Source organism: Macrotis lagotis, chromosome X (genome assembly GCF_037893015.1).
Source record: "Macrotis lagotis isolate mMagLag1 chromosome X, bilby.v1.9.chrom.fasta, whole genome shotgun sequence".
In the NCBI taxonomy this organism is placed as follows: domain Eukaryota; kingdom Metazoa; phylum Chordata; class Mammalia; order Peramelemorphia; family Peramelidae; genus Macrotis; species Macrotis lagotis.
This window is the reverse complement of record NC_133666.1, coordinates 562,020,023-562,036,428: the sequence shown is the minus strand read 5'-3', so window position 1 is coordinate 562,036,428 and position 16,406 is coordinate 562,020,023. Positions and strand designations below refer to the sequence as shown.

Genomic DNA, 16,406 nt, shown 5'->3' with positions numbered 1-16,406 from the left:
GATAGAGACAATTGTAAACGATTTCATGAAATTAAAACATTTTTACAGAAAAAATTAATTAATACAAAATAAGAAAGGAAATTGTAAAGAGGGAAAATATTTATAAGGAATTTCTAAGACAAGATTTGATGTCCAAAATATACAGGTTATTAAAAGAAATATAAAAACCCTCAATCCACCCTTCAACAGATATGTGATCCAGGGATATGAATAAATAGTTTTCAAAAGAACTGAAAAACATTAACAATTCTATGAAATAATATTCCAAACCACAAATAATGAAAATGAAAATAAAAGCATTAAATTTTTACTTTATTCTCATCAAATTAGGAAAGAAGACAAAAGATGTGAATAATGAATGTTGAAAGGAACATGGCAAGATAGAAACATTAATACATTGTTGGTGAAACAGTGAATTAGTATATCTTTTCTAGAAAACAATTTGCTATTTGAAAATTTTGAAAAGTGGCTAAAATATCCATGCCATTTGAATTAGAGATTTCATTACTGAGTTTCAATGCCAATGAAGTCATTGGTAAGAAGAAATACTCTATATACTCTGAAATATGTAGCAACTTTTTTTGTGATAACAAAGAACCAGAAACAAAGCAGAGAACAATAAGAGTGGGTAATGTTTAAACAAACTGTGGCAAATTAATATATTGGGATAGTACTAGGCTGTATGAAATAACAAATATGATTACAGAGTAGTATAGAAAAACTATCATGAAGTGACACGAAGTGAAATAAACAGAGAGAAGAAAATGACTACATATATAATGATGGCATTTAGTTTTTATTTGTATCTGACTCTTCACAACCCCATGGATCACACATTCTATGAGGTTTCTTGGTAAAAATACTGAAGTGATTTGCTATTTCCTTCTCCAATGAATTAAGGCAAATAGAGATTAAGGGATTTGTCCAGGATCACACAGCACTCAAGTCTGTATTTGAACTCAGATCTTCCCGACTCCAGGTCTAGAATTCTGTCCTCTGAGTCACCTAACTACAGCCTAGCAGAATGACTGTATCAGTGTAAATGGAAAGAATAACAGCAAATCGCTTAAAATTAATGCAGTTAAATTATAAAAAGACATATCTCTGCATCCACAGGTATACATTGTTGTATACATTGCCTTATTTTTTCAATGTATTCATTGTTTTGCTGATTTTTTCTTTCTTCCTTTCTTTAAAATATTTATTGTTATAAAGGATCTCTTTGAAACACAAGGGCTAAGGAATACAGTGGGAAATTAGGTAGCATAAAACACAAAATATGAAAAAAATATTTAAAAAGAAAGGAAACTGGGGTGTTCGATGAGAAGACCCCCTCAGATCTTTTGCATCTCATATTCTACTATTCTAAGTCATTAATGTTTTTGTCTTCACTTTTTAAAAATTCATTATACCTACAATGCATTACTGGAGGATGAAATATAATAATATACTTGAAAATATTTTGGAAAATTTATAGTTGGAAATGATTATAATTAATCAACAGATTTATTTAGAAAAACTGACCATTTAAAATATGAAAGAAGGAACTATTAGTTATATTCCATGAGTCACTATTCAGGTATCTCAGGTATGACTAGATCTCTTGCATAGTAATTATATGATAATATCAGAAAACAAAATTAATCCCCTATTTATAGTTGTTTCACATATTTTAATTAGAATTTAAAAAAAAGAGTTAAAAGCTTGCAAAATAAAGGGGGTAAAATCCTATTGGTTAGTATTATAGAAACTTAATATTACTGTTCTTTTTGTCCCCTCACCTACACTTTAATTTCCTAGATGTATAACTTGTTTCTTACCAATCTGTCTTTGTTGTCATTGTCTTAAAAGAATTTTGACCTTTTTTCCCATCTTCAGGAAAAGAAAGTGATGCTTGTGGAGTTTAAACTTATGATTTCATTGATATGAGAAAGTCTCAGGAAGATTGTCAGATCTCTTCTGTGAGCTTTTAAAAAAATATTTTGAGGGGCAGCTAGGTGGTACAATGGATAGAACACTGGCCCTGGAGTCAAGAGAACCTGAGTTCAAATCAGACCTCAGACACTTAATAATTACCTAATTGTGTGACCTTCAGCAAGTCACTTAACCCCATTGCCTTGAAATACAAAAACAAAACAAACAAAAAAAAAGTATGAGTTGACCAAGAGCAAACAGCTAGGCATGTCAGAGGCTGGATTTGAACTCAGGTCCTCCTGACTCCAGGCCTGGTGCTCTATCTGTTGCACCACCTAGCTGCTCCCGGCAAAGGGTTCTTTTTTTTTTCTTCAAGGCAATGGGGTTAAGTGGCTTGCCCAAGGCCACACAGCTAGGTCATTACAAAGTGTCCTAGGCCTGATTTGAACTCAGGTCCTCCTGACTCCAGGGCTGGTGCTCTATCCACTGGGCCACCTAGCTGCCCTAGCAAGTCACTCTTAACCACATAACCTTACATAAAAAATTGATTACTATTTCAACATAATTGACTTTCTTTATAAATCTATGCATTTAATTATACACATTTTAAAAGTATTATTCTGAGAAGAATTCACAGGCTTCTCTAGATTGCTAAAGGGGCTCATAAATCTCCCCCCCAAAAAAAATCAGAAAACTCTCAACTTCATTAATGAAAAGGACTAGATAAAATGTTCTGAATTAACATTTTCTGAAGTTAGTATTCATTTAGAAAATAATATGAATTCACTGAGAATCTGAAGCCTATCTAGAGATGACTCTCAGTCCACTGAAGTATTTGAATTGTCCTATTAACACAGGTCAAGTTGAAATAAATTGTAAACCTAAAGATAGTATACATGTGAGCATTTAATTACCTAAACATACAGTCCTGTAAATATTCAGAAATAGCATTACCTTGTTTATTACTAATATTTTTAAGTTTCAAAGAAAGGTCAAAATTATATAACTGAGCTAAAGGTGAAACATTGATAGTACATGATACCTAGGATAACATTTTCAAATTTTCTTCTGGTATTTCCAAATTCAGTGCAATAAAGAGAAGTCAAAAGAAATAAGCAGGAGTATGAGATGGCTGCAAAAAAGATGCAATTTATGTCTCTCGACTTCATGAAATTCGTTTTTTTAAGTTTTGTAAGAAGAAAACACAGAATGTCACCACTGTAGCCTCTCTCATTTCATTTTGCTAAAAAGAATTACTTTCCTCTTCATTTTGTTGGAAAGCCTACATGAGGAAAATGTAATGAATTAAAAATAAATTTTAAAAAATTAAGGGAGTACTGGTTCCAGGAAAATAGAAGTATTGCCAAGGAAAGATAATGTCAAGCCTGGGTGGGGGTGGGGGGTCTGGTGCCAAGCAAAGCTGGGGGCTGTTCAATCAGCTCTATCTGTGCTCTATCAGTGTCTACACTCCAGCCAAATCCTGAGAAGACAAGGGAGTCAAAGATTCAGGTCAATAAGCTTATAGGCGATTTGCACAAACAGCTCCTCCAGCAAGGTAAAAAACAAAGTCATATTGGCTTTTCTTTCTTATTCTCTCTCTTTGAACTCCCTGGTCCAAACACACACTGGAAATGTCAATGTTATATGCAAGAATTTAAAGAGCTGAGCTTCTTAATCCCGTTAAGAAAAAAAAAAGAAGAACAAAGTTGCTTGTAAAGATCTCCTTATTGAGCTCAAAGTGATTATGGTATAGCTGCTGCCTTCTGCTGATCCTGCTTCTAGTTGCCAAAGCATCAGAGGAGGTAAAAACATGTCATTAAAGGCACCACTGAGGAGAAAAGAAATGCCATTGATTGAAAAGGGTTTCTGAAACATGCCTAAACCTACTTTTTGATCTATGATGGAAAAATAAAGTAGCAAGCATGTTGACAACAGATCAAGGTGAAAGACAGGCAGCAAATAGTTCCCATCCATAGTCCATAGAGGATGACTGGGAAGGAATACACAATAATGCTTCCTCAATCACAAAGGGTTTTAATATGTCTTATGGATGCTAGTTATGATGGTTTTACATGGGCCACAGAGGAAAAACAAGAAATGTCTAAATCCCATGCCCTTTGCTATTTCTCTGCAACTACTACTTATATCTAGAACCTAACTACAAAACTACATTCACTGCTTCAGGGTAAGATTTGTAATATTAGCAAAATATGGAAATACCATGAGGGGAAAGACAATATATTTTGCTCCTGATTTCTCCCTCTGTTTCTCCAGTCAACAGAAAATAAGAATAAACTAGAAACTGCATATTTGGCTCCTGGGAATTGAGGAAGTGAAAGCAATGATTCATGTTACCTTAAAACACCCCCAAATTGCTAATCTATAAATTGCATTAATGAATTACAGATGGAGTCCCACCAAGTCTTTGGCTAAAAGGACAAATTAGTTCGATTATTATTTAGAGAGAATGGTAGAAGATAAGGTCAATGCACTATTATGATGTACCTCTATTCCAAATCATCATCTCCATAACAGCTAAGTCTCTAAAGATAACATAACTATTCAGTAAATGACAAACTATAGCTCTTTTAAAATTATTTTATGTTAGGTACTAAGCCAAGGTGTTGTTTGGTATGTTAATTGCTTTCAAATAAAACATACAGCATGTGAATTATAAGTTGTTTTGTTGAGAGTATTAACCCTATTGTAGAACAAGTCAAAATTCTGAATTTCTTTTTCTTAAACTATTTTTGTCAGAGAAAAGCAAAAAAAAAGCACTGTAGTTGATCGTGACCAAGAATGTTATTCAAAGTCAATATATTCTAAGCATTACTTATCCACTATGTAAAGACTCAGTTATTCAAATGAATCAGAGTTGCCAAGCTTTCCAGATTGTTTAGCATTAACCTTTTAAATAAAGGATTTGTAAAATATCAAATGTTTTTGGGGGGTTATTTTTAAAATGTATAATGTGTCTATCAGCCTATCTAAAAAAATATACTAAATATTAGTATTGGATTAGAAATTATTCTTATGAATCAGATGTACTTAATATATAACATTAGATGCAGATATAGAGTGAATGGGTCCTGGGCTAGAAATTCCTCTCTTCATGATGGTTTCTTTATAACATACTGATGTGCCTTGTGAGCTACCAAGATGCAGGCAACTCTTTGTATCTCCTTATTCATATATAGTAAAAGTGTTGCCTTTTTCTTCAAGGTCCAAAATTTTAGACTCTACCATATTTTTGTGTATTTCCATTGTCCAACCCCTGCCTAATACAAGAAATGTCTATCGCTTACAAGCTACTGCTTTTAGATGGAGATCTCCATTTCCCCAACACATTATAAAATTGTTCTGTCTTCTGAATTTTAATGCTCCCCTTTTCCTCCACTTGAAAGAACAACTTTGTCTAAATACCTACCCTTACCATTGGTAACATCATTATTGATCTGTTACTCTCTCTTTTCCCTCTTCTCTCTACTTTTTATTTGTCTAGATCCTAATTCATTAACCTACATTTCTCAGGTCTTATACAAAAGACTGATGTTTCATAGGAAAAACAGATTAGAATATTATTTCCTTCCATGTGGCAGGACAATCAACTACAGAGAATCAAGAACAACCGTTGGCTATTCGATTGGTTACATATAGTTCATAGCTAATTTTGCTGGAGATGCTTCTTTTTGCTACCAACAGGTATTTAGGGGAGAGAATGGGGATATGGGTTTGGTATCAGGAACAAAGCTTCTTGTAGTCCATAAACTTAAAAAAACCTGAAATAATACAAAATAAAGCTATAACCATTTCAAAGCAATTGACTTCTTTTAAAAAAACTTTATATTTTGTTTTGTGTATTTTACATTATTATTATTCTTAGAAGGGACTCATCTATGAACTTCCCAAGTCTGCTAAATAGGTTCATGACCCAAGAAATTTAAGAATCCTGCTCTAGAAATATTTCACCAGGTTTATAGAAAGCTGATCAGAAAGAAGCTTTTATTGTCCTTCCTTTTTTATTAGTTTTAATTTTTTCTTTTAAAGTTTCAAGAAAGTACCAATGTATTCAAATCTTCTGACATGCAGAAGTTAAAAAAAGTCTCTAGTCATCCTTTCCCATGTACCTTATGATGTTTTGGAATCCAATATATAACCCCTGGAAGTTTCTGTTTTTCCAAAGTAAGGACTCCCAATCTAAATTTTAGTGTCATCTCCTCTTCCCCAAGACAATCAGTTAATTTTAATTGTCTTTATTGTGAGATGCAAAAAAAGTTCAGCATATAAGTATAATACAGTATTTTTTTCTGATAAACCAATAGTTTCCTGTGAATGTGTAATGCTTTATTTATCTATAGAGGCATTGCTATGAAGCAATAATACTTGGGGATCATGTCTTCAGGGAACAATCTAGAATGACACCTAGGTTACATTTCTGGGTAATTGCTATTGACCTCAAGTCCATTATCCTAAATGGAATTTGGATTATTGTTGCAGAAAATCATGACCTTTCAGTTACCAGTCATGAAGCTCATCTTCCACTTTTCTTCTTACTTACACAGCCTTATAACACCTCTCTACAGTTTATCCTGAAATCCAGGTGGAGACCTTAATGTCTCTGGTAAACTTCATGATATATTTATACTCTTCCATCTTGCATCAATTTGTTGGACCATGACCCTTCACAGGAAACCCCCACTCCAGATCTCCTCCTACTTTTCACCTTCCATTTAAGTGGTTTTCTTTTCCTATTAGAATATAAGTTCATGGAGATAAAGGACTATCTTTAATTTTGACTGTATTTGTATTCTTGGGGCTTAGCAGAGCCTGGAATATATTAAATACAACAAATGCTTGGATTTTTTTGGTTTTTAGTCATATAACTGACCCCTGGAGAATCCTGTTACTGACATTTTTCCTTCCGGGGAAGTACCTAATTATCCCTAAATTTTTCTGAGTTGATTCAGGTATTTCTGGATTCCAAGTGAGATAGTGGGGTAAAAGACTCCCACTATTTTGATTGGTTCAAAACATTTTCCAGGCAACCATCTTGCTTGCCATAAAATGAAAAAAAAAGTATTAAGAGAGAAAAAAATTTAAAGCATTTTGAGCCCCAAAATTTAATTTGGTTACAACTTGTTTCCCTCTCGTAAATTACATTTGATTACAACATTCTGTTTCATTTTAATAACAGAGTGAATGAAACAATACATTCACATAGTTTTTGAGGTTTCCAAAAAATTTTCTTTCAACAAGGTCTCATTTAATTATTTAGAACAACTAAAGATGACAATGCAAATGAATTAGGATTTGTGGGAGGAAGCATTCTTACTACCATTTGAATAATAAAGAAATAGAGATGGGAATAAGAATATTTTAGAAACATTCTTCATATAAAAATGTAAATTATAGAGAAGACTTTTAGTAAACCATTACTTCAATTCTAATGCCCCATTGACCATATGTGGTAGTATATCAGACCATTCAATGATTTTCAAAATTCTTTTAACTGGAAAAAGTAATAACACTTGCACTATTAAACCCACAGGGTTATTGAGAAGACTAAAAATAATCTATCATCTATTTCACATATGTGAATATGTTTTCATGTCCATACATATTTATAAACATCAATATATTCATATTTACATGTACATATATACATATATATATAGAGAGAGAGAGAGTCTGATCTACATAACCTTATGAATTTTCCTGTACAAGCATTATTAGCTCCAATTTTTTTGATAAAGAGAGGAGTTTTAAAAATATTTGGTTAGATAATAGAATCTTGTTCATTTGAGAAACTTATTTTCTAATTTTCAATTCCCTTTCAGTGTAAACCATTCTTTATTATGGTTGGCATATACCCTGATATTTCAGATGATACAAAGCTGGGAGAGATAGATAATGCACTGGATGATAGTCAAGTTTCAAAGTCATCTGAGAATATTAGTGAATATTAACTAATATGAGTCAATGGTATCTTATGGTAGCCAACAAAAGCAAATTATACTCTAGGTTATATCAAAGTGTCCATATTGTGGGGAGGGAACAGGGTAACTAATGTATCCTATTCTAATCAGATCAGGCACATATTAATGTGCACGTCTGGAAAAATAACTTAGGAAGGCAATTTTTAAAAATAATAATTTAATAATTAACTTTGATGGACCATTTTAAGATTTGAAAAATTCTTTATGTAAATTGTCTTGTTTGATTTTATCCACACAAGAAACCTATCAGGTAGATACTGTTATAATCACCATTTCCACAAAATGGATACTAAGGTAATTTGAAAAATATCAAGTGGAAAATATAGCAAAAACTAGACATAGACCCACATCCAACACCATTTACCAAGATAAAGTCAAAATAGGTACAGGATTTAGACATAAAGGGTGACACTATAGATAAATTAATAGACCAAGAAATATTCTAAAAGATCTGTGGAAAGGGGATAAATTTATGACCAAACAAGAATTAGAGAACATTATAAACTTCAAAATGAATGATTGTTACTATGCTATATTAAAACATTTTTGCACTAATATGATCAATGCTGACAAAATTAGAAGAAAAACAGAAAGCTGGGAAACATTCTTCACAACTAGGATTCCTAATAAAGATCTCATTTCTAAAATATATAGGGAATTGCATCAAATTTATAAGGTTACAAGTCACTCCCCAACTGATAAATGGATATGAAGAGACAGTTTTCAAATGAAGAAATTAAAGCTGTATATAATCATATGAAAAAAATGCTCCAAATCGTTACTTATTAGAGAAATGCAAATTAAAATAACAATAAGGTATCACCTCACACCTATCAGACTGGTCAAGATGAGAACAAGGGGAAATGATTAATGTTGCAGAGGCTGTGGAAGTATTGGGACATTGATGCATTGCTGGTGCAGTTGTGAATGGATCCAACCTTTCTGGAGAGCAACATGGAACTATTCCCAGAGAGCAATAAAGCTGTTCATGCCCTTTGACCCAGCAATTCCAATTCTAGGCCTCTATCCAGAAGAAATTACAAAAAATGGGAAAAGTCCTACAAAGCAGCTCTCTTCATAGTGGCAAAAAATTTGAAACAGGGAATGCCCATCAATTGGGGAATGGCAAAACAATTTATGATACATGAATACTGTGGAATATTATTGTTCTATAAGAAACCATAAATGGTCAGACTCTAGAGAAGCATGGAATGAGTTACAGGATCTGATGCTGAGCAAAAGGAGCAGAACAAAGAGAACAATGTCTATATCAACAATATTGTGAGATGATTAACCTTGATATAAACAGCTTTTCTCAGCAATCCAGAGAGCTAGTACAACTGTATTAGATCAGCTGTGGACAATGTTTTACCAATACAGAGGAAGAAAAAAATAGCAAAACAGAATTTTAAAAAAACCCAACCCTTCAGAATCTGCAGAACACAATAAAAATTGTATCTTATTTATGTCTTTCCCTTAATCCTAATGACTAATCTGTAAACATGTTTATCAAAAATATGTATGTACAATGCTAACCTGACTATTTGATACTGAGGGGAGGGGGGTAAGAAGGGAGGATGAAAGGAAATTTTATAATTAAAATATATATATATGTGCAAATGGATGAAAAAAATAAAGATACTACTCAAAAAAAAGAAAAGAGAAATATCAAAGCTCTTGCTCAGATTCTCCTAGTCTGAAAGTGGATGAAGAAAAACTCAAATTTAGGCCTTCTTAACTCTAAGTAAAACACTCTAGCTGCTATACCACCCAGCTCATTGGTAAATTGAAAAATATCTATATGCTGTTAACGTGAAAGAAAATAAAGGCTTTGAGATTTTACAATATGAAAACTTTAAGGAATTTAGGAAATTTTTATTTAAAAAAGACATGACCATGGTAAAACACAATAGGTTGGGATTTGGAAGAAGGTCTATTTAGAAGAAAATGGTAGCAAAATCTGGAGACAGATATAAGGCTTGACTGATGGAAAATTGTTTTAAAAAATGTATAGCTAGGGGGTGGCTAGGTGGTACAGTGGATAGAGCACTGGCCCTGAAGTCAGGAGTACCTGAGTTCAAATCCAGACTCAGACACTTAATTACCTAGCTGTGTGGCCTTGGGCAAGCCACTTAACCCCACTGCCTTGCAAAATCCTAAAAAAAAAAAAAAAAGAAAAGGAAAGGAAAAAATAAAATATATATATATATATATATATATATATATATATATATATATATATATATATATATATGTACAAAACCAAAAGTGCAATGGGTTCCATCAGAAGGTTAGGCATTTGTTTGTCAATGATGACCTGGATGGTATGTTGTAGAAGACAAATCTTAATTAAATATGGATTAGACCAGAAGACATGAAATACCATCTAATTTCAAATTCTGTGATTCTCTAATATTCTATAATTCATAAAAATTCCAGGAAAATATTTAGTTCTTTCCTTTCAATCTATAAATTAAAATATTTGTTCTTTAATGGGTAGTTACAAATAAATAATATAACTTACTTTTAAAGTAATAATTTCTACAATTTCATTAAAACAAAACTGAATTGAGTACTTGGAACATCTGGTATTTTAAAAATACTGTTAAAGATTTAAAAATTGCCCAATTTAACAAAATTGGGTGTGGGATGCTGGATTTCCTAAGTGTTGGGTAAAATATCTAGAGAGCAAAGTATTTATCATCAGTAATGTTCTCGTTTACTTTCTTTGAATTTTTTAAATCAAGAATAAATGAGAATGTATCCTAAGTTCTACTTTTCTACTTTTGAATTTGCTGTTATTGTTAAATTTAGAACCTTAAAAATAAACCTTTTGTTATGTAACTGTTCTCATATATGAGCAATCTCTTAGTCACAAATGAGATCAAATGTTTTTTCTATAGCACTTTTGAAAAGTGTCATGAATTAACGGAAATGCCTTCATAGAAAATCCTGCATAAAGCTCCCCAAAAATAATTATATTTAACCCTTGGTTACTTCTTATACACATTTTCATAGCAATATTTATATAAATCAAATTTATTAAACAAATTAGCAGACATGAATCTCCTTTGGTGCCTTATCTAATGTCTTCTCAGTTTTCAATGACAGAAAACTATATGGAATACTAATACATAAATCAAAGGAAAAAAACCCTATTCTTAAATTTTTCTTAGGAAAACCCTTCTCTAACATCTGTCTCAAATAGATGTAAACACAAATAATATTGGACACTTATTTTTCTCAGGTTCATCCTAAGCCTATAAGATTCTTAGTTCCATGCCAACATCATGTTATTTCTAAGGACAATGCCGTAGTCAGATCAAAGATAAAGGAAAGAACTTTTATATTTAAAAAATTGTAAAATTGTAAGTTTTTTCTGTCATGGAAAGAAGCTGGAAACTGAGGCTGTGCACATCAATTAAGGAATGGCTGAACATGGTATTGCATATAAATATGGGATCTGATATAATTGTGATATAAGATGGGATGAAATGGCTAATTCAAAGAGAACTTGGGAAAACTTGTGTGAAGTGATGCAGGGTGAAGAAAGCAGCATAAAAGAGCCTTAAGAACTCTGATCAATGCAATGCTCAACCACTATTCCAGGAGACTAAGACGTCAATATTTTGTGGTGGAATTTGTTTTGCCCTAGTATGAAAATCTGTCCCGGGATTAAGATTGGTTTTTATTTGTTTTTGTAGGTTTTTGAAAAGCAATGGGTTAAGTAGCTTGCCTAAGGCCACACAGCTACGTAATTATTAAGTGTTTGAGACTGGATTTGAACTCAGGTTCTCCTGACTCCAGGACCCGTGCTCTATCCACTGCACCACCTAGCTGCCCCAATGGTTTTTTGAGTGGTATGTGGGAAGTGAAAAAAAATGAAAACATGTCAAATATATAACACTGAATTAAAAATAAATACAACAAATTAATTCATAAATTATTTTAATATCTCTTTAATGCAAAAGAAATTGAAGAAAAATTTACAAAGTTTTCCTAAAAATTAAGCTGGAAAAAGAAAAAATTGTTTACGCCTAGAACATTAGGCACAATGGTAAGAAAAATGAATTATGCCTCTCTAACCCTGTGTGCCCCTTCCTCCCTTACTTTGATACCTAAACCAAAGTCCCCATTCTTCCTCATGCCACTGATAATTCCTCTCCGAGGTGCAATCAAGAAATTCATGGTGAAGTTCCCAAACAGTCATGATTTTTCTAGGGATAGGTGAGAGGCAACAGTTTTCCTTCATTCCATTAAGAATCATAAGCTTTGATTCTCTCTTGACCATCATTCATGAGGATAGATATAGTTAAAGCTTCTTTTAATCACATTTCTAGTACTACTGACATATAATGTATGCCCAAATATACAAATATACACATAACATCTATATTCAAACATATTTGTTATGTGTATATATATTTACAAAACTGTAAAAAAAAAGATGTTTAAATTTTGATGACAGAGTATCAGGGAAATATCTCCTTTAATATCCCTCTTGATGGACTACAATATTCTCTGAATTTACATCAATATTTATGATTAGGGTCAAATTTGCCAATAAAATTCATTAACAACTCAAAATAATTTCTCAGCTTGAAATTCATAAAACAAATAAAATATACATACACAAATTTTCTCTCTCTCTCTCTCTCTCTCTCTCTCTCTCTCTCTCTCTCTCTCTCTCTCTCCCCCTCCTCTTCCTCCTTCTCCTGTAACTCCTCCTGCTCTCTCCCTCTCTCTTTTTTACTCTCCTCTATCATACATGTTAAGTCTCCCCCAACACCTTACACACACACACACACACACACACACACACACACACACACACTACAAACAATACCTGGGAAACAGCGCTGTGGACAAAACACCAGCTAATCTATGCTGCACTAGAGGGTTAAATTGGGCAGAAATTCTATAACAGGTTAAAGCACAATTTGAAAAAAACAGGCATTGATATTAGTAGACAGGATGGTGGTTAGGAACAGTCATCGACCTAATGTACCTCCAGGGCTAATATTGTAGCCAATCAAAGGACCATCTAGAATTATGCAAGACATTGCTTTTCTCTGACCACTGATTATCTACAAAATATAATCAAGTGTTGCCATTTATTTCCAATTCCTTGAAACATCAATTTTCCAAAAATGAGGTCAGCTAAAAGAGAAACCATGGGCTTACTGTAGTTATTTTGCCACCTTATATCTGGAGATCAATTTCAAATGCTTCTTAGAAAAACATAAGATCTGACTATTTGCATTCTCTTCATTCTTTCTATCCCCAAAGCAAAACCTATATTTATCTTAGAAAACCTTCAACTAATCTTTCCAATCAGAGAATTTAATTGTGCACTATTTTTTTGCAGACATCCAATTGACTATGTTCATACTTCACTTTTATAGTATTCTTTTTTACTTCCTAAACTCTATAAGATAGGTTTAAGGAAATGGGCTCTCAAAGATTGTACTTCATCCAACTATTACACTATATTGATTACCTTTATTACAAAAGTATTCCACTTCTTCACAGCTCAGATTTTCAGGCCCAAATTCTGTGGAAAAGCTTTCCTCCAATGGAAAGTCTCCTTTTACGATGATGTCATTTCCCTCAGATAGACACTCTTCCTCTTCATCATCGACAGCATCTTCAAGGGGCCCTTGAAAAAGAATCAGGGACACTGTACCAACAACATCCAACAATAAGATAGTGAAATACAAGACTTATAAGCACAGGTGCTGAGAAGAAGGAATCCTTCTATAGATGGTTCCATATATAGGAACCACACAATGAGATGTCCCATGTAGATTTAAAAAAATAAATGTTTACATATGAAGAGAAATAGGTTGAAGCTACAAGTCTGAAGTTACCATATAGACAGCCATCTTCATCAAGTCCCCCCCTCCTACATCCAAGTCTTAATTTTTAGTTATCTCCTAAAGAGCAAAACCTGTGTGCAATTTATGTTCATTTGTTAAAATTAACTGTCTGGTAAAGCGTACAAGTCTCTTTTACACAGTTGTACAATTTTACCTGAGATTTTAATAAAGATTTAAAGTAATTGAATGCATTTTAATTGAACTGAGATTTTAATAAAGTCTATACTTTAAAAAAATCCATCTTAAGAGTGGATTCTGAGAAAAGATTTCATTATACATGTTTGAGGCTCGAAGAAAAATTACATATTTCTCTCCCTGATGAAAGCATAACCCCATTCATAATTAATTGAATTTTTTTCTGAAATGAAAAGTAGTTTTCTAATGAAAAAATGTAATTTGTATTTATGTGATAGTTTTTCAGGAATAAAAATACAACTCCTATACACTGAATAACAGTGAGGTGCATGACATTAATGGCCCTATTTTACTGAATAGAGAGGGAGGGGTAGAGTTGTTAAGATGGCCCTGAAGTGGACTACATAGGAATATCATGAGATTTATTGAGAATTTCTGACTGCCTCTAAAGAACCAGATGAATCAGGTTCTACCTTCTAAGCAGATTCTTGCATTTCCTCCTAGAGAAGCAATGTATCATGTGTTTTATTCAGAGAACACAATTATAATAATTTGAATTGGTCATCTCTTTTTCTAATAGTCTAATAGTCTCCTAGATAGGTTCCATAAGGAAAGAAAGACTTAGGAAGTCTCTCCTTGGATTTAGTCAGATAGTCAAGTCGACAAACATTTATTAAACTCTTACTATGTATTCAGGCACAATGTTTACTGCAAAACTGTAAAGAAAGAGTTATTTTTTAAAGTATCTTCTCTCACAAAATGAGAAGAAAAAAAATTTACAATCTGAGTGTGAATATGTGCATGAATTGGTGCAATAATACCTGTGACATATATAACCTATGCCCTACCAAACCTCAGTTGGCTGTTGAGAAGGTCCAATCATGATATATATATATATATATATATATATATATATATATATATATATATATATATATACACATATATATATAGGAAAAACATAGTAAATCATAAATCATCATACAAATGAAAAGTTTAGCTCTTTTTATCATAAGTATATGGCTATAACTAGATTCATTCAAAAGGTAAAGTCAATATAATAAGTATATATATATATGGCATATTATATTTTTGAATGAATCTAGTTATAGTTTTAATGCTCCAATTAATGCATATATTCACACATTGGCAAATGAACAAGAAAAAATTAGTCTAAGAATTGGAGGTCAGGGTAATTGACAATCAACAATATTTTTTAAAGCTTATATAACCTTAACAAAGTCAAGTTTGAAGCTGAGAAAAATCTGATGACTGTGAACAATGAAGTCAAGAATTGATACCAAGAATTTATGTCAAACCAATATTTTCATTTATTATAAAATTCAAGTTTGGTTTAATTTCAATATAAGTGAATATATTAATATTTAAATATTTTTGCTTAATTATTTAAAAATGTATAATCTTAATACAAAACATTGCTAGTGGAACATTCTGCAAATGTACTATATGTGTAGACTTTCTAAGAAGAAGAAAACAAAATGTAATCATCAATTATGGCAGACATAGCATGGACAACCCCTTCTTTTCTTTTCCAAGTTAAATTTTAGCTTTTTAAAAAGCTTTACATAGTTTTGATTGCTAATAAACCTTTATCATCAGTTATACATTTCTGACTTATGGTGGTTTGGATCAATTATTCAAAATATGTGACAATCATAGATCAGTAAACAAACAAAAATTTTAATGGAACCAAGTCCATCCTTGTCAGGGCATAAAGGGGGAAAAATACCCCTATTTTCTAATACACATAATTGATAAATTTTTGCAGAATTCTAAATTTGGCACTCTTGGTAATTAAAAGCAAATGAATAATTTTACTCATCTTACTTTCTTTTCCTAAAAGAATCTCAGAGAATAGACTGAACCTCTTGGGTAAAGAAGTTTTATGGAAAGCTAAAAGTTTCAGACTCCTAGCAACATTATTAAGAATCCTTTTTTTTTTTTAAATTAAGAATCTTGCAGGTGTACTATGTGCTCCAGTACATAAAACATGTGTCTCTGTAAATTAATTTGAACAGTAAAGAACAGTAAAAATGAAAATAAAAATAAATGAACAGTATTTAGCAATTGTATTGCATTCCAGGAGAACAGAAGTTTAAGCACTGCACCTGATTTGCATTGCTTAAATTCTCCCTCTAAAACCTACAATTTTGGACAAGTCGTTAAACTTCTCTGGGCCTGAATTTCATTGTCTGTAAAGAGAGTTAGACTAGACAGATTTTTCAGGTCTCTCTTACAACTCTAGATCTATGATTCTAATGTGCATTGCTTGAGAACCAAATCAATTGATTGCTTTCAGAAAGCTCAGTGTCTGGGTCATGCAATAGTACCAATATTTAGGGGTAGTTACAACACTTGAGCACCTAAAATTCAGTTCATTTCAATTAAAAATTCTTTTGAGCACCTACTATGTGATAGAGATGAAAATATTTATGAAAATATTATTTTGGAAGTACATTTC

General features: G+C 32.2%; 1 protein-coding gene across 2 annotated transcripts in view; it reads right to left on the bottom strand.

Annotated features, from left to right (window-relative positions):
• ZFPM2 (zinc finger protein, FOG family member 2) overlaps positions 1–16,406 on the bottom strand; it is a 600,402-nt gene that overhangs the window by 467,883 nt on the left and 116,113 nt on the right. Inside the window, exon 2 of one of the 2 annotated variants that reach the window (XM_074200962.1) lies at positions 13,411–13,569. The exons of the other annotated variant lie outside the window; for it this stretch is intronic. Within the exon in view, the coding sequence (XP_074057063.1) occupies positions 13,411–13,569 (159 nt within the window). The remainder of the gene's footprint in view (positions 1–13,410; positions 13,570–16,406) is intronic. 2 annotated transcript variants of the gene reach the window in all.